Source organism: Lutra lutra, chromosome 11 (assembly GCF_902655055.1).
Source record: "Lutra lutra chromosome 11, mLutLut1.2, whole genome shotgun sequence".
NCBI classification, from domain to species: domain Eukaryota; kingdom Metazoa; phylum Chordata; class Mammalia; order Carnivora; family Mustelidae; genus Lutra; species Lutra lutra.
In genome coordinates, this window is record NC_062288.1 from 52,310,220 (window position 1) to 52,328,899 (window position 18,680).

The 18,680-nt window shown below is 37.5% G+C and overlaps 1 protein-coding gene across 1 annotated transcript; it reads right to left on the bottom strand.

The window, feature by feature from the left end:
• Nucleotides 1–16,375: 16,375 nt before the first annotated feature.
• FERD3L (Fer3 like bHLH transcription factor) lies at nt 16,376–16,898 on the bottom strand. The gene has a single exon (XM_047695650.1). The coding sequence runs from the start codon at nt 16,868–16,870 to the stop codon at nt 16,376–16,378; it is 495 nt and encodes a 164-aa protein (XP_047551606.1). The 5' UTR covers nt 16,871–16,898.
• Nucleotides 16,899–18,680: the final 1,782 nt, after the last annotated feature.

Sequence of the window (18,680 nt, forward strand, 5' to 3'; positions counted from 1 at the left end):
AAACATTTCCAGCCACCCTCAGATTCATAGTTTAGGTTAGTCTGAATAGTACCCTTTCTTCTTAAAAAATGCTTCCTTGGGGTTTGTCCACACTGTCCTCTTATAAGTAGGACCTGGCATTTCTGACCTTGCTGCTGCTCTTGACATTGTTTTGGGTTTCTTGGCATTATAACTTGGCAAATTATGTCTTATACCAGAACTGAATATAGATATGAACCAGACTTAGTTTCAGCCCATAAGTTGTGTTTTTCTTTTGTGGAGATGATGAAATAGACACTCTTACAAGCAAGTTTTCTCTGTTTTAAGGTTAATATTTCGCATTTAGAGGATCATCTCAATTTAGTTTTAATTTTGCTAAAGAGTAAGAAAATCGAGTAAAGAAGAAAAGAAAAAAATGGACAGTAACTCTGTCCACTAGCACAAAGGTTGTGATATTCAGTTTGATTAGTAGGACACACCTGCCAAAACACAGATTTGTCTAATGCTTATGTATTCCACACCACCCCTTTGTTCCCAAGCACCATAAATATGATAAATATCACATACAGGGTACTTTAGCTGACAGCCTACTTATGATTAATTATGAACAGAGACTAATGAAATGCATCACATGGAGGAAATACCAAGGATTATGTGGTCTTGAGGTGGTAGCCTTTTTGTTACTGTATCAGCCAGTACGAAGCTGTACAAGTGTGTCACATATTTCTGAAGCATCTAAGAAAACAACCAAATTTAGATGCAAGAAACGATTTCTTTCACACTCTATGAACACAAAGCAATAATAATGCAGAAAACGAGAGTAAGGGAACAAAATACAAATCGCATGAAATACAAACCACCCTACTAGCAACAAATATACTATTGAAAGTTGGTATAGATTGAAACCATAGGAATTGATGGTAACTATTAAAGGAGTCCCTTCAGTTTATGCTTGTAAAAGTTCCTTACCAAACTGGACACACACACAATTCTAGGCCACGTTCGCAAGGACTGTATACTGTCCTCAGCTAACTGACAGGGCATAGAGCTCCATTACAGCAACATTTGTCACCATTACCTCTAGAGAAGGACACAAGTAGGTCAAAATCTAGTGCCACCACTCTCTAAGCTTGGACAGGTTATACCTAATTTGAACTTGTTTTTTTATTTTAAAGTGGATTTATTAATATTCATCATAGTATTTTGTAAGGATTGGGTGACATAGAATTTGTAGGCAGCATAGTAGTTGTTCAATCAATTAATTGCTGTCCCTACTGTCTTGTGGTTTGTCCGTCACATGGCACTGTCTGCAGTGGGGAGCTAAATCCACAGAAGTGCTTGTGAGAGTTGAGGCAAAACACCAGCCGAATAAATAACATGGGATTTATCCTTTGTTATTTTTCAATTTGCCCTTTGTGTTCCCTTTGACTCATAGTGAAGATAATGGATTTGGGGAAGAATAAGTAAACACTTGTGATCTTTTCTCTTTAGCATTCACCGAGATTTTCATTCTGTCGATGACTGATGAGTTTTTAACAATTAAATGTGAACAAAAGAGTTGTAAATACTATGTAACACAAACGAATCAAGAGACAGGGTTTTCTTCTGTACGAATTAGCTCTCTAGGGGCTAATATGACCATAGTCTAGGTATTAACTTAGCTTGTGTGGCTCCCACTGAAACTGTTTTGGTTTCTATGGAGACTTTTGCTCTGGTTTACTAGTATATAACCATTTCCTCACCTTTTCATTTCCTGAAATAGCACAAGTACAGTATCTAAATTTTGACTAATATAAATCAAAGCACATGCTTTCCTTTCAGGAAAGTCCTCTATTTCAACATATGTGCAGGATTTTCCCTTTTAATGCATTAGACATCTGTTGTTGCTAATGGGGATAAAATGTCACATGTTAAAAACAATAAAAGTTATTAAAAGCAGTGCAAGTTTGAAATAATTTGAAATTATATTAGAAATGAATTTTTTCTTTGAATATATAGCAGTTTTCAAACATGAATATGAAAAGTACATGAAAATGAATATGCATATGACTGTGGTTTTGAGGCTCATGCTTATCTGGTTCTAATGTATCCTTTTATTTTTTTTTTAATTTTTTTTATTTTTTCAGCATAACAGTATTCATTATTTTTGCACCACACCCAGTGCTCCATGCAATCCGTGCCCTCTACAATACCCACCACCTGGTGCCCCCTACCTCCCACCCCCCACCCCTTCGAAATTCTCAGATCGTTTTTCAGAGTCCATATTCTCTCATGGTTCACCTCCCCTTCCAATTTCCCTCAACTCCCTTCTCCTCTCCATCTCCCCTTGTCCTCCATGCTATTTGTTATGCTCTAATGTATCCTTTTAGATGTTGAAGTAAACATTAAGCAATTTACACACACACACAAATACACACAAGACATATGCACATGCATTCATACATGCATTGTAATTCCTGTGGGGCTAATAAGAAGAAAAATGTGGTGCTAATTGTTTAAAAATGAGGAATTTCCTTAGAAATTAGTGTAGTTTACTATGGTTATTTTTATTAGGCTTGTGTATGTGTGTGTATGTGTGTAAATTGCAGGTGAACTCAGCTGTGTTTAAGAAGGCTCAAAACATTGTTAAAATTTCCATTTGCATTTTCCATTTCAGTGTCAATAAAATTAAAGTGCATATTTGCTAAGTGCTTTCCTTATAATTTTTAACTCTGTATTTAATGGTAACTTTATTTCTTATCTTTCTAATTAATTTCAACTTCTCTTGTGTGTTTGGGAAGAATGTCAAAATACTTGTTTTATTGAAGACAGATTTATAATTGAAAAGCACTCTTTACCAAAACCCAATGATTTCCTTCATATAAAATAATACAAAAACTGGGAAGCTAATCAAGGCTGTTAAAAATCAGGTTACTGGATGTCCTTGTAGGGGAAAAAGGCAGTAATTGGAGGGAAGCATGAGAGGGCCTTCTAGTATGTTGATAATGTTATGCTCTGCAGAGCCAAAGAAAAATATTACAGAATATCTTATCAAAGCATATTAAATACCTAGTTTTAAATATTTTAGAGTTAGAAGGCAATAGTTCTCCCTTAAGTAACAGCATACTGACAAACAACTAAGAATAGAATTCACAATTTGTATTGTGTGGCTATTTTTGACTAAAAATAATTTTATTATTTTTTTTGTTTTGATAACACTCGATATACATTCTCTCATCAGCTTTCAAGTCTCTAATAGAGTATTGTTAATTATAGTCATCATGCTGTATACGAGACCCTCAGAATTTATTTATAACTAGAAGTTTGTACCCTTTGACTAACATCTTCCCATTTCCTTTGCTGTACAACTCCCTTCAGCCACGATTCTACTCTAATTTCTCTGACTTTGGCATTTTTAGATTCCACATATAAGTGAGAATATACAGTATTTGTCTGACTTATTTCCTGTAGCATAATGTCCTCAAAATCCATCACATGTTGCAGAAGACAAGATTTTCTTCTTTTTTTTTAAATGACTAAATTGTATTTCATTGTATATATTTCCCACATTTTCTTTATCCATTTGTCCATAGACACTAGGTTGTTTCCATGTCTTGGCTATTGTAAATAATGCTGCAGTGAACATGAGGGGCACAGGTATCTCTTCCAAATAGTGATTTCATTTCCTTCAGACATTTACCCAGAAGTAGGATTGCTGGCTCATATAATAGTTTTATTTTAATTTTTTGAGGACCCCCCAAGCTGTTTTCCATAGTGATAATACTAATTTACATCCCCACCAACATTGCACAAGGGTTCCCCTTTCTCCACATCATTGCCAACACTTTCCTTTTTTCTTTTTGATAATAGCCATTCTGACAGGTGGGGAGGTGATACCTCATTGTGGTTTTGATTTGCATTTCCATTATGATTAGTGATGTGGAGCACTTTGTCATGTATCTGTTGGCCGTTTGTAGGTCTTCTTTGGAAAAATGTCTATTTGCTTCCTTTGTCCATTTTTAATTGGATTTATGTGTTTTTACTATTGAGTTATATGAGTTACTTGCATATTTTGGATATTAACTGCTTATCAGATAGATGGTTTCAAATATTTTCTCTTATTCCTTAGGTTGTCTTTTTATTTTATTTTTATTTTTTTTAAGATTTTTTTTTTTTTTTTTTGACAGATCACAAGTAGGCAGAGAGGCAGGTAGGGAGAGACAGGAGGAGGCAGGCTCCGGGCTGAGCAGAGAGCCCGATGCGGGACTCGATCCCAGGACCCTGAGATCATGACCCGAGCCGAAGGCAGAGGCTTTAACCACTGAGCCACCCAGGCGCCCCATCTTTTGGTTTTTTGATGGTTTCTTTTGCTGTGCAGAGCTTTTAGTTTGATATGGTCCCACTTGTTTTAAAATAATTGTGTTTTTTTTCTGACTACAAGAGAATGTTAGAAGACTGGAAAAGTATGTACAAGTACAAAAATGACCAATTCTCCCATAGCATGTATAAAATGAACATTTATGTTTATATACATAAAGATATGCATACATACCCATATGTATTTCCACACATTCCCATATGAAACAGAAATGAAATCATGACTTAAATTTTGCTTTATACTTTTTCATTTATGATTTATTGGAATCATCTTTCCACAGCCCAGTCTCTTTCATACCTCATCCGTTTAATGACCACAACAATTTATTTTATTTTTTTTTAAGATTTTATTTATTTATTTGAAAGAGAAAGAGCATGCCCACGAGTTGGGGGCAGGGCCAGAGAGAGAAGGAGAATCAGGCTCCCTGCTGAGCAGGGAGTCCAACACAGGGCTCAATTCCAGGACCTAAGATCCTGGCCTGAGCTAAAAGCACACCCTTAACCAGCTGAGCCACCCAGGTACCCCTTACTGACCACAACAATTTAAAACGAGGACTTACATTTTTTAAAGGACTTATATTTTTAGATATCTAGGTTATTTTCTCAATTTTAATATTATAAATAATACCTAGATGCATCTTTTGCAATCTAATCTTTGTACATAGTATTATTTTCCTAGGCTAAATTCCTACCCGTGAAATTTCTGTAAGCAAGCTGTAACAATCCACAAAATGTCCTAATGTTGTAAAATACGGCTTAGATCTTCCCAACTAGAGCCAAAGTTCAGAGAGCTTTCTTGAATCTTTTCTAACACCTTTCTTGATACGGTAAATTACCTGAACTGCAGATAGTCTTGAATCTCTCCAAGAGGAAGTAGCTCTGCTCCCGGAGAAATTCTGTTTTTCTCATTGAGTAAATGACCCTCATCTAATCAATGAGTGTTCTGTAGGTTTCCTGAATGGCAATTCCAGACACTTTCTTTTCTACAATTTACTGGCTGCTAGTCTTAGTAATTATATTCAGGTCTGATATACTTATATGGGGCTAATGTTTAGTTGATAACTGGAGTAATTCCTGGGCTTATTTTCAATATATGTAAAGACACTGATGCTCCCCTGAATTTTGGTTAAAAAAGTTAGAAATATTCAACAATCATTAATATTATGACATAGGAAATATTCAAGAAAGAAATGGCTATTAGTTAAAAGAAAAAAAGGCGAAACTACCAAAGTATGAAAGAAATGAAGAAAAATGAAACCATTTTTTAAAAAAAGATTTTATTTATTTATTTGAGAGAGAGAATGAGAGAGAGAGATCATGAGAAGAGAGAGGGTCAGAGGGAGAAGCAGAGTCCCTGCCAAGCAGGGAGCCTGATGGGGGATTCAATCCTGGGACTCCAGGATCATGACCTGAGCCAAAGGCAGTCGCTTAACCAACTGAGCCACCCTGATGCCCAAATTGAAACCATTTTTAAGATTTGAGCTAGCAGTGAAAAAATTTACATATGCACCATCCACTCTAAAATACAAGTGAAGGCTTTCTGATATATATATTTTTACATGTATGCATGTTTGCATGTATGTGAACCATACAATGGAAGGATGGGATTATAACCTAGAAAGAGAAGCTCTGAAGGGGTGCCCGGGTGGCTCAGTGGGTTAAAGCCCCTGCCTTCGGCTCCGGTCATGATTCCAGGGTCCTGGGATCCAACCCCACATCGGGCTCTCTGCTCAGTGGGGAGCCTGCTTCCTCCTCTCTCTGTCTCTGCCTGCCTCTCTACCTACTTGTCTGTCAAATAAGTAAATAAAATCTTTTAAAAAAAAAGAAAGAGAAGCTCTGGAGATGTCTTGGGTAAGGACCTTGAGGTTTGCATTGAGGTATGATGCATATTTTCATGTGGATATAATGTGGGAAGATTTTTGCTGTGATTTGTTGTGTAATACTGTGAGTCCTGAGCACTTTTTTCGCCTGCTTTATGTTAACTTTAGAAGCAGTTGATTGAATTTGAGTAAATGCAATATACTAATAAGGGTATGAAGTTTAATTTGTGGTTGTGTCATCTTGAAACAAAGTGGCATTCAGTATGTATATTTTAACTGAGCTCATTTGCTCTAATTTTAATGGACTTCGGTGAGATTAAGCAAGCGAATAGTGATGAAAGAATTGGTGTGGCATGTTCAATAAGATCTACAATTAACAAAACCACTTCTTGTCAAATACTTGTTAGCTACAGTTACCACATTTTTGGGTCAAAAGTATGAACCCATGATGAGAATATTTGAAATTAGGTCTGTTCCCTAAGTCAGAAAAATTTTAGTTAATTTCAGAAGGCCCTTTACCATCCCTCAAATAAACCACCTGAAGTTGAATCAAAGCTTTTAAAAGCAGTAAGATGTGACAATTATCCTTTTATCTTTTTATGTAAGGAAGAAAAAAATTAAAATAGTAGATATGAAAAAAGAATTACCCATTTTTATTTTTTAAATATTTATTTATTTATTTAGTACAAGTGATGGGGCACGGCAGAGGGAAAGGGAAGTAGAGAATCTCAAGCAGATGCCTCACTGAGCATAGAGCTGACATGGGGCTTGATCTAGGACCCTGAAATCATGACCTGAGCTGAAATCAAGAGTCAGACATTCAACCAACGGAGATATCCGGTGCCCCCATTTTCATTTTTTTCTTTTCTTTTTTTTTTTGGTTATCCATTTTTAAATGTTGAGAAATTATGTGTAATTTCAGACCAACTTTATCATTTCAAAAATTCCTTTGTAAATTGCAAATAAATCAAGGCCAAAGTGTACAAAACTTTCTAAAGATTTTGCATAATTTTTTTGCCATTGAAAAAAAGATCTGTGAATAAAGAGAATAAAGCGAGGTGCCAAATTTTTAAAAAAAAATGTAAATGGCAGAAATAGCACAGGATGTCCAAGAGTGCACTTTGAGACCTAACTTCCTTCTCTGCTGCTCCAGGGAGGATCCTTTTCTCTTTTCCTCTCTGAGTCTCCTATGTGGAAAGCAGGTAGCATTTAACTTTCCTTGGTGCACAGGGACCCCTGCATCCCTCAGGGAACCTAAAACAAAGCATGATTATGTACTCCATTCCTGGTTGACTGAGTGGAGTTTCAGGTTTTCATATTTCGTGTTTGTCTAGGTCAGGTATACATAAATGCTTAGTAATTGAGGCAGTCCTACTTCTCAGTTACTATTACCAACACCACAACTTTCAAGATGAAGTTGCTCAAAAATAAATTCCCAGAGGATTTACCAATCAGGGTATCACCTTTTCATATAAAAAACTTTATATGCAAATTTTAGAGGTTATTTTAGAAATGTAGGGTTTACAGTGACCTTCCTGGCAGATGAAAGATTGTGATTACATGTTATGGACCAGAAGCTGGGTCTTTCTATGTTTTTAAAAACAAAATTTAGCAAAAATTTGCTATTATGGTGGCAGATTAAATTTGGCACAAATGCCATGCTATTTAAAAGCTGATTCTGTTTAAGAGGAGCAATTTAATACAGTTTTTGTATGTGTTTCCATGAGCCTTTCTAAAAGGTTGAATTGTCATTTTGCTCTCTATACACATTCAACATTGAAATAGCATAAACAATAACAATAACAACATTCACAAAATGTTTACTTTGTATGAGGCACTGTACTAAGCACTTTATGAGATCTCTTCTGATACTTTAACTCTGTGTTTATTACTTCTACTTCACAGACCAGGACTGGTACTGAAGCCCAGATGTTTTAAGTGAGTTATTATCTAATTCAGTGAGTGGCAGAATTAGGATGTATAACTCTTCCACCACTCAAATCCATACTTGAGAATGTGTCTGACCAAGGAAGTCAGCATGAACTAAGGAACCCAGAATCAGATAATCAGTTCTTGGCTAAGACCTTCATGGGTGGACTCCTGATTTTCATTCCAGGATACACATAATACCATGCACAAAACTTGGCTTTACTTTCACGGGAAACTCTTGAAGAAAAACTGTAGAACAGGACAAGAATCAAGTACATGTGAATGTCTCCCTAAAATAATTACAATTTACATTTGCTAGGTACTTTATATGTTCAAATGAATGTCATAGTTATTAACTGAATTTTTTTCAGTTTTTATTTTGAAATAACTATAGATTCACAGGACATTACAAAAGTGGTGTAGAGAAGTTCTGTGTAGCTTTCACTCAGTTTTCTCCATTGGTTACATCTTACGTAACTATGCTACAATATCAAAACTAGGAAATTAACATTGGTGTAAAAAGATATAGTTTTATGTCATTCTATCACATACGTAGGGTTATTGCAACTACTGTTGCAATTAAGATACAGAACTCACTTATTTGTGGAGCATAACAAATAGCATGGAGGACAAGGGGAGATGGAGAGGAGAAGGGAGTTGAGGGAAATTGGAAGGGGAGGTGAACCATGAGGGACTATGGACTCTGAAAAACGATCTGAGAATTTTGAAGGGGTGGGGGGTGGGAGGTTGGGGGCACCAGGTGGTGGGTATTGTAGAGGGCACGGATTGCATGGAGCACTGGGTGTGGTGCAAAAATAATGAATACTGTTATGCTGAAAAAATTAAAAAAAAATTAAAAATAAAAAAAAGAAAAACTTTTAGTTTTTCAAGATTAAGATACAGAACTATTCCATCAGAAATTATTGGATTTAAGTACGTGTACAGTTACTTAGAAAACACATACTTAAAAAGAAATAGTACCTGGAAAAAAAAAAAAAAGAAAACACATACTTAAATGTAATGTCTAGGCTGCTGATAGACTAGAACTTCTCTGAATGAATTCAAATCATTTTGTCTCAGATTTAAAGTCACTTACCTATCCTTTCTTTTTTAATATATATGCTGTTGCAGTAGTGGGTTAAAGGAGGGGGTTCTGATCTCTCTTTTCCTGTTGGGTGTGTATTGTTCCCCTTAGAAAGATGCATGGACCAGAGCTAAATGCTGACATTCAAGTATTTCAGGAATAAAAAATATTGAAGGAAAAAATGTTATCTCATTTTTTAAAAAATTATTTAAAAGTACTTTGTAGTGAGTTCTGCTTTTTACATATTTTGTACTTTCATATGTTACCATTGGTGCTAAAGGTGATGCCTTGTTCATAGAGGTTTTGTTGCCATAGAATTGGAAGGGATATGATGGTGATGGTGATGATGCTGATGACAATGAATATTTTCATAGTAGGTACCATTTACTGAATGCTGATACACCATTTACTATGCATACATATTTTAGTCAATCCTCATAAGGGCCCTATTGGGGGAATAATATTATTATCCGTATTTTATTATTTTAAAAAAAATTTATTTATTTGAGAGAGAGAAAACACATGCAGGGGGAGTGGCAGGCAGAGGGAGAACCAGGCTCCCCACTGAGCAGGGAGCCCAATGCGGGGCTCCATCCCAGGACCCTGGGATCATGAACTGAGCCAAAGGCAGATGCATAACTGACTGAGCCACCCAGGTGCCCCTATTATTCCTATTTTAAAAATGAATAAACTGAGGGTCATCAAATAAAGTTGTACTAATAAATAAACAAATAAATAAAGTTGTACTAGCTTCCATAACATGATGTAATGTACTTGCAATTCAAACCCGCTTCTGTCAAATTCCAAAGCTTGTGTTTATAATCATTATGTTCACCAAAAGAATTTTGTCTCTTCTCTTCTGGCAGGATTGCCCTGAAACCACTAGAGGAAAGTTTTGGCTTTAAAATATTCATAGAAGATTATTTCAAGGCCTCTTCAAAAACTTACACCAGTAGTCCACCTTACGAATCTAATTGCAGAAACTATATCCCTTTACTACATGATAAACCCATGTCCACATTTCTGATCCTCAGTAAAGATAAAGAATACTTATGTATTTTTACCATATCATTTCTATTTAAAAATAATAACCATATACTCATTCACAAATAACCTCAATCCCTAAGAATTTGGTCTCAAATCCTTGGCTGGATATAAATCTTAGTTTTACTCTTTGTTAGCTGCTTGACCCGGGAAATTTATTTAACTTCTCTATTCCATACTGTCCTCATCACTGCTAGGATAATCATAGTGTTTATATCCTAAAATTATTATTTGAACTCTAATAGTTATGGAAAGAACCTAACTCAGTGTTTAGAACATGAGTTGTCATATAAGTAAGCAATATAATAAATAGAATAATAGATATTACTACTTCTTATTATAGATATTGTTACTGTATCTAGATCTAATAATTCAGTTATTTGGTTTTTCTCCTTGAGACCATTTCTAGCTTCTCTAACATTTCACTAAACATGGGATTAAATATAACCAACATTTCACTAAACTATAGGACTAAATATCATCAGTTCAAGATATGATTGGTAACAAATACAGCTTGTGATTTTACTAAGTTTTGGAGAAATCACAAAATTATCTACAGTAAAATAGTTGTGTAATCATATTCCATTCATTTGTTCATTCAAACACATGTATTTGATGCTGTTGCCTTTTATTGTACACCAACTGTTTGATCTATTTCCAAATTCTCATAGATATTTTCCTCCCTTTTGAAGACTGGAAATTATAAAAAGCTGTCTGTAACAGCTGCTTTGAGGTCATCTACGTATGTTGACTGCAGGTGGAAATCTCTTTCACAGAGCCCTAAATAGTAGGTGGTAAAATTTGGCCTTTGAGGGAGCGGGACTCTACTAGCCTTTTGTACAATTTATCATCCACAAAGTGTGTTAAGGTGCTTTTGATCTTTGGAAATAATAACTTTCAAAGTAATGTGTTGCTTATATGTGACCATTGGCCCTCTTTAGGTATCTCAGTATCTCGCTGATTTCAATGAGTGAATGTATTTTTAAGATGGTACACTGATGACTCGATTTAATAGAGAGACGCTAGATCCTTTTGAAATCCATTTGGGAGGATCGAATGAGAGGAGGTTTGTGAGTGGTGCTTTGAAAACCATAAAGCACTCAGTAGCCATAAGTCATTTTATTATGATAATTTCCATCATATTTATTAAATTTTTGGTTTTGCATTAAAAGTTCTTGCTTTCTGCAAGATTAAGGGTGCGATTCTGCCAAATATTAACCATAAAGAGTTTGTAAAAATACATTCATACTATTTGTTGCATTTCCTTGTATTTCTTTATGGAACATGTTTCAGGCACAGAACTAAAAATTTGGGGTCACAGAGAAATTTGTGGAAATTTATAGGCTTTGGTTTATAGAGACTTGAAGTTTTTTCCATCTCTCTGGTATTTTATTCATGTCAGTTTGCATGGATTCTTTCCTTTCCTTCTCCTCCTCCGCCAGGTTTGGTTTTGAGCTTTGGATTCAAAGAAACCCCAAAGTCAAAACAAAATGGTCAGAACTGCTGATTCTTGTTTTGCAAACTTTTTTAGTGCAGCATTCACAGGAAGAGAGGTCACTGACCAGAAACTAGGACTAACTTCACCCAGAATGTTGGCAAAGTTCAGGAACCTTTGAGTGAACTTGTCCCCAGATAGATATCTATAATAAAACTTAAACATTTTTCTACTTTATGTTAAAGATAATTTAATGAAATAATATCACCCTATAAAAAGTGGATTTAGTACTTAAATTCGGTATTAATCTACCAGTTGTTTTTGATAAAAACAAAATAATTTACCTTTTATATTAAATACAGTCTCTTGGCTTTTCAAATTGCTGGTCCAATTTGGAAGCTCAAATGTAAAATGTACTTAAGTGTCTTCATTGCCTTTGAAATTTTCTTTGGAGATTTGTAATTAAGAAAAGAGTTATGCTAAACTCTGCTTATCGGATTTCAAATCAGAATTTTTATAGCTTTGCTATAAACCTTCCACCATCGTGTTTTTGTGATGGAAAGGCTGATAAATGCCATAATATATACCAATCCAAGGGTTTTAATTGTATGTTCTTGCAGGAATTACGCATACTAGCATAATATTCAGTGTTCAGTGCTAATTTTGCCAAACTCTGCTTTCACACTGGGCAGCCGTAAAAGATAATTGCCCTGAATAGCTGTCTATTGATGGCAAAGGCTTTGATTATTTCTACTTTCCTTGGAAAATCTGGTTATGTCTCAAATATGATCTCATTTAGATTTTTTCTTGGTTTACATGTCTGAATACTAATAGTAACCAGATAAGTGTGGGGAACTTAGTTTGACACCAAAAGGCAGATTTCAGTCAGTGAATTGTATATAAATAAAATCGCCTCCAAGCAGCATCTGAAATGATATTTAGATTCCAAATGTCCAAATAACGTTTAGATTTCAAAAACATTATTAGAATTTTCCAGAAGTAATTGACATTAGGATTTTTTTAACTGGTGGAAGGTATTAAAAAACCAATATCTACTTATATTTTATTCATGTTAGTTTAAAAGATAAAGAATCATATATTTTAACATAGGATGTGTTATACACTAAAAGCAGTTGTACTAAAAAGTACATTGGGGGCACCTGGGTGGTGAAATCAGTTAAGCATCTGACTCTTGGTTTTGGCTCAGGCTCAGGTTGTGATCTCAGGGTCCTGAAATCAAGCCCTACCTTATGTTAGGCTTGGTGCTCACCCCAGAGCAGCTTGATTGGGTTTCTTTTTCCCTCTCCCTGTGCCCCCCACATTCGCTCAAGCTCTCTCTCTCTCTTTCTTTCTCTAATAAGTAAGTAAATAAATAAATCTTAAAAAAATTACACTGACAGATGGTAACTGCATCTGTGGTGAGCGTAACAATGTATAGAGTTGTTGAATCATTATGTGGTATGTCTGAGATTGATGGAATATTGTGTGTCAACTACAGTAAAAAAATTAAAACTACACTAAATTTATGGATCTTAGATGAAAAGATTGAAAAAGAACTACAACTGTCACACTGCTTATAAAAGTTGGGTGTCAAGATATGGAGGTATAGTAGATTCATGTTCTAGATGCAGATGATCATGTCTGATCCCTATGCATGATTTCATGTGAGAAATAAGTCAAGCCATTTTTCAGTGTTTATAATACTTATTTGGCTTCAAATTATTCTATCAGTACAATGATTAAGAAAATGTCTTAAGGGACTTTACATTTTAAAGCAGCTTCTAAACATAAATTACAAAGAGAAAACGATTGAGCTTTAACAGATTCAAGAATTGTGGACATAAATCTTCTAGTGATAATGATGAAATTGTTTTTCACTTACAATCTCTAGATATTATTTACTACACTGAAGAGGTATTCACTGTAGGATATTACGTGCTTATTAAAAATAGGACAATATGGTTCAGAATGTGAGGGAGAGGATTAAGGATGGTGGATGCTTGTATTTACTCTTTAGGACCCAGTAATTTTTGAGGTCTTTTGTCTACAGAGTTTTTTATTTCTAATTTCTGGTTTTCAAAAAAATATTGATGATTCTTAGCGTTGAACCATTTTTTAAAAACTTAATACCCATAGATTTCTTTCTTTCTTTCTTTCTTTCTTTCTTTTTTTTTTTACATGATGTTTCTCAGGAGGACTTTATGTGGGAGAAGGAAGGGAGAGTCTGCAAGATCGTTAAATTTTGAACCCATCCACACTATACATAAAATGTCAACACATTTTTGACCAATTAAATAAATAACTGGATAAACATGAAGTATTGATGGAGCCACTAGCAGTCCAAAAGAAGTTGGGAAACAGAATACTGTTTAATGAAAAGTTGAGAAGTAATTAGTTATGTCCTTCCAACATATTAAAATTAGCAATTTTAAATTTATCTTTAAAAATACAGAAAGAAATGTTAGTCTCATTAGCCAAAAAATTGTCTAGAAAAAGAAGAGAAAATGAGTAATTTTACTTTATAAGACTGATGTAGGGGTCATTATCCAAATTTCAGTTCATTTTATTAAAGGCACTAGAGAATAAAAAAATGTACTCCCTGATTTTGTTTTTTTTTTATCTTATCTAGTTAGATTTTTTTTTCCCTTTTACCTGTTTATGCAGATTGTATGGTAGAAGTAGAAAAAGTCCTGGTGAAAAGACACAGTCAAAATATGAAATCGTCTTCGGTAGGGTGGTCATTTCAGAACTATTTCAGTTCCTATTGATAGAAGAACTAGGAAAAGTTTTAAATGAAGACACTTGAGAGACAAGCAAGTCACTGCAGGGCTGGTGGGCAGGAGTGTGAACTGGCAGAACCCACCTGGGAAGACAATCTGGCCATTTGTAGCCACAAACTTAAATGTTCATGTGATGAAGAAATTTTACTTCTAGTTATCTAATACCAGGAAATTACCACAGGCAGAGAAGACATTTAAAAGAATGCTCTTTGCATCATTGTTTATTTTTATTTATTTTTTTCATTGCTTATTTTTTAAAAAGGAAGTATCTTAGCTATCTACTTGTAAAGAACTGGCATTGAATTATGATACGTCGTTATGACCAGATACAGTAATCAAAATTATGTTTGAATAGTATTTAAAGCCAGGGGAAAGGTGCTCGTTCTATATTGCTGAATGGAAAAAGACCTGTATCCAAAAGTATCTCAAATTTGTTAAGCATATTTAATTTATATCTGTACAGAAAGAAAAAAGAAGGAAATAAAAATGCTAACTATGGCATTGTGGAGTGATTTAAATTTTCTTTTTTTAACTTATGTTTTCCAAACTTTATAGGGTGAGTATATTGTACTTATTAATAAAAATGTATTATATTCCTAAAGGTATAAGAGGGAGAATTGTGTGTGTGTATTGTGTATGTGTGTGTGCAAAGGTGTGCGATGTGAAGAGGCAAAATAAAGTATTGGGATTTATCCTTTCGAACTTCTGAATTTATGGTTAGACGGTACTTGTTAACTCAGGTTCCTCCTCGCTTACCTACTCCTATCTGAACAACCCCAGTTCAGGTGTTAGCAGGTCGCTCACAAAGCAAAACCACGGAGTGGCAGAGCATCCAAACTGGAGGTGGGCTCTCGCCTAGGTCCTGCTTCAAACCTCTCCATCACATACATTTTCCAAAGTCGAAGAATGGAGTTTTTGCTTTGCCTGTTCCTAGATGCAGCTAGAAAGAAAACTGTCTTCTCCACCTACAGCTAAAATTGGAAAGTGTGCACTCAAACTGCGCTGCACCTGGGAAGACCAGGTCATTTTCCCGGAAGCGCAGGGGGTAAGCCCGGCTCCGCGGCCGAAGTTCGGAGAGCCGAGGATCCGGGCAAGCCCGGGAGCATTCCCGCCTTCTGAGACCGAGCTCCTTCGGTCCACCTCAGGGTTCAAGCTTTGGTCTCCTGGAGCGACCCGAGCAAGGTTTCTGGTTCTGGAAATTAAGGGGAAGAGAGGCGAGAATGATGTCCCTTCTCAGAGGTCGCCTGTCCCCTGGACTCTCCTTCCGTCCTCATCTCCTTCCTTCTGTCTCTAGGCAAGCCAAAAAGGATCAGACCAGAGGTCCGGAGTCCCTTGGCCTCTCAGAAGACCCGCACCCGAACGCTTTGCCAATGATTCTGTCGTAGGTCCCCCCTAAACGCGCGGGCGGGAGCGGCGTGCCTGCCCGGGATTGGGGATTGGGCAACACTGACTCTTGAGGCTTTAAAAAAAAAAGGGTAAAAACATCTATTTAATTTTTTCTTTTCTTTCTTCCCTTTTCTTTCTTTCCTTCTTTTTCTTTTTCTTTTTTTCTTTTTTTCTTTTTTTTTAAGAAAATGGAAGAGTTTGGACTCTACAGAAGCCCCGGAAATCTGCAGTTTGGGGAGAGGATTAGCTCCTCACCAACAGGCCGGCCGAAGCTGTGTCCCGGCGCTCGCGTCAACAGCCCAGCGCGTTCGAACTCGTAAGGCGCCCCGCCCGCCCCTGCCCCAGACTCCAATTGAGATCGTTCGCGTGTATATTAACTCTACGGCTGCCACTTCTTGAGGGCTGTGGGGATTTCACAACCCTGAACCAAACTGCAGAAGGCAAGACATTCTGCCTTGAAGAGTCCCTCCTGGCCTATCGGCCGCACCCTGCTGGGTCCTGAAGCACCCCAAGCCCGCGCGCGCCCGGCAGGTGGGCGCAGACACCTCCACCCCGCTCCGGCTCAGCCCGTATCCTTTTTTTCGCAGCTCTCCAAGAGCTCGGTCATGAAGGAAATGTAGACGATGGCCAGGCGTAGGGTCTCGATTCGGGACAGCCTCTTCTCGTAAGCAAAAGTGGGCACCTTCCTTCGCAGCTGGTCGAAGGCCTCATTGAGGTTGAACATCCGCTTCCTTTCGCGGATGTTGGCTGCCTGGCGCTGGGCATAGGTGATCACCCTTTTCCTCTTGGGACGGCCCAGCGGGGAGGCGCCTCTCCCATGCTCCTCTTCCTCCTCCTCCTCCTCCCCCTCGTCTACTTCGCCCTCCTCTTCTGGATCCTCCTCCTCAAAGCGTGCCAGCCTCCTGCGTCTTCCCTCTCGGAGCACAAGGTCCGGGTCCCCAAAGGGAACCCCGGGTGCGAAGTCGCAGAGGAGAGGGTGCCCAGGGGAGGCCAGGGACAGGTCTGCGACGAAGTCCAGCACGCTGGCGTCCACGCACCTCTCCGGATGGGCCGCCATCGCATCAGCTTGGCCTTGCCTCGCATAGGTTTCTCGCAGCGAGGGGCGAGACTCCTAACAGCTCTGAATCTGACGCGGCACCATCACCGAAAAGGCCAGAGGAATTAATATTTATAACCAAGATGATAACAGGATTAGTGGCACCGATAGAGAAGGCTCTGACAATGTCGTCCTCTCGAAACTGATGGAAGAAGACAAGCTTGAGCACGCGTGGAAGTCTCAAAGGGACAGGCCTCCAATTCTGAGATCCTTTTCCATGAGCCACCTGGGACACTTTGGCAACAACCCCCAGCCTCTTACCTGCTGTGCTTTTTGTGCCTCTCCTCACCCCCGCAGCCAACTAATATTCTTCAGGCTCCTTATCTCATGTAGCTCTTTTAATTTAGCTTTGGATTTTCAAAGCGAGGATGTTTTCCACCACTCTGGTTTCTCCTTGGCTTCAGAGTAGGAGTCCTGAGTCTTGCCACCGGAGGCTGCCAATGGGTGTGAAATAAGTGCATGTGCTTTTAATGATGTCCTGAAGAGGGGCCCTGTCTGCCAGGGGTCGAGGGGAGCTGTTTGTCTGGTATCCCAGTGCAGCCGCTACTGAAAGGCAGGATCTTCCATTAGCTTAAGTAAGCACGGTAGGGGGGGGCGGAGAGTGCATTCCCCAGAGTCGCTGTTGGAACCGGCTTTCTCCTTCCAGGGCATCGAAACAGCTCTCCTGCGGTGTTACAAACCCGACTTCTAAAGTCCGTTTTGTTGTAATCACCCTAACAACAGAGATACTTGAGTTTCCCTTCCCTACTTATCTCCTACTCATGTAAAGTGGAAGAAATTACTTCAGGGCAAAAGTTATGATGGCAATAAAATGGGGGGGGGGAAAGGCTCCTAATATTTTCTCTGATTGTACTTAACTATGTAACCCCAGTGTGGGGGGCAAAGCAAACCCTCGGCCCCCGCCCAAACAAAACAACTTCAATCTCCTTTCAATAATGCGATTTACCCTTTGATAGGCCAATGGGTCGATCAGCCCTCTGTTGTGAAATCTTTCGACTTTTAAATTGCCCATCGGTATTTGTGAACAAAGATAAATCCTCACGTCCTTCTGGCCTGTTTTTCTCATTGATTTGTGCTGCCCTACAGGACTTAAGAGTGGAAACTATATGAGTTCAATTTAAGGGAGATTTAAAAGCTATCATTAGATCATGTTTTTGAGATGAAAGGAAATTTAAAATTTGGTAAAAGAAAATGAAATTTTACTGATTTCATATTATCTCTAATATTTTAACAAAGACGGGTTCATATTTCCTTTTTTGCCACTGGCTATATTTACTTAATTATTCGGTATAGGGATTTTTAAGAAGACACGGAAGGGCAGAGTAATATATTGGGATAATCATTTTAAAGATTGCTTAGAAGAAATAGCTGTAAAAGATGAGTAAAGAGATGCCTTGGTTCAAGGAAGAATCCCTGAAGACAGTTCCTACTAAGGAGGTAAGTTGTGTGACAGTTTGGTTAGTACATTGGACAGCTCCCAGAAACAGCCTATTTCTTACAGGTCAGCACAATTTTCTTCCTAGCCTTCCCCTGTGTACTCCTAGATACTATTAAAGCAGTATCGTCTTGAATTTTTCCTTTTCTCTCATTCATTCGTTCTTTTAACCCATTTGTGTCTGTGTTCTCCCTTGCTCTTTTGTCCTGTGGTTGATTTTCTTTTCTTTTGCATTTATTCTTTATGCTCCAATGTGCATTGTGATAACTCAGGCAGAGAAGAATTGAAATATATGTTCTTGAAAGATGTTAATGAATATGAGGTCCTTGATTATGA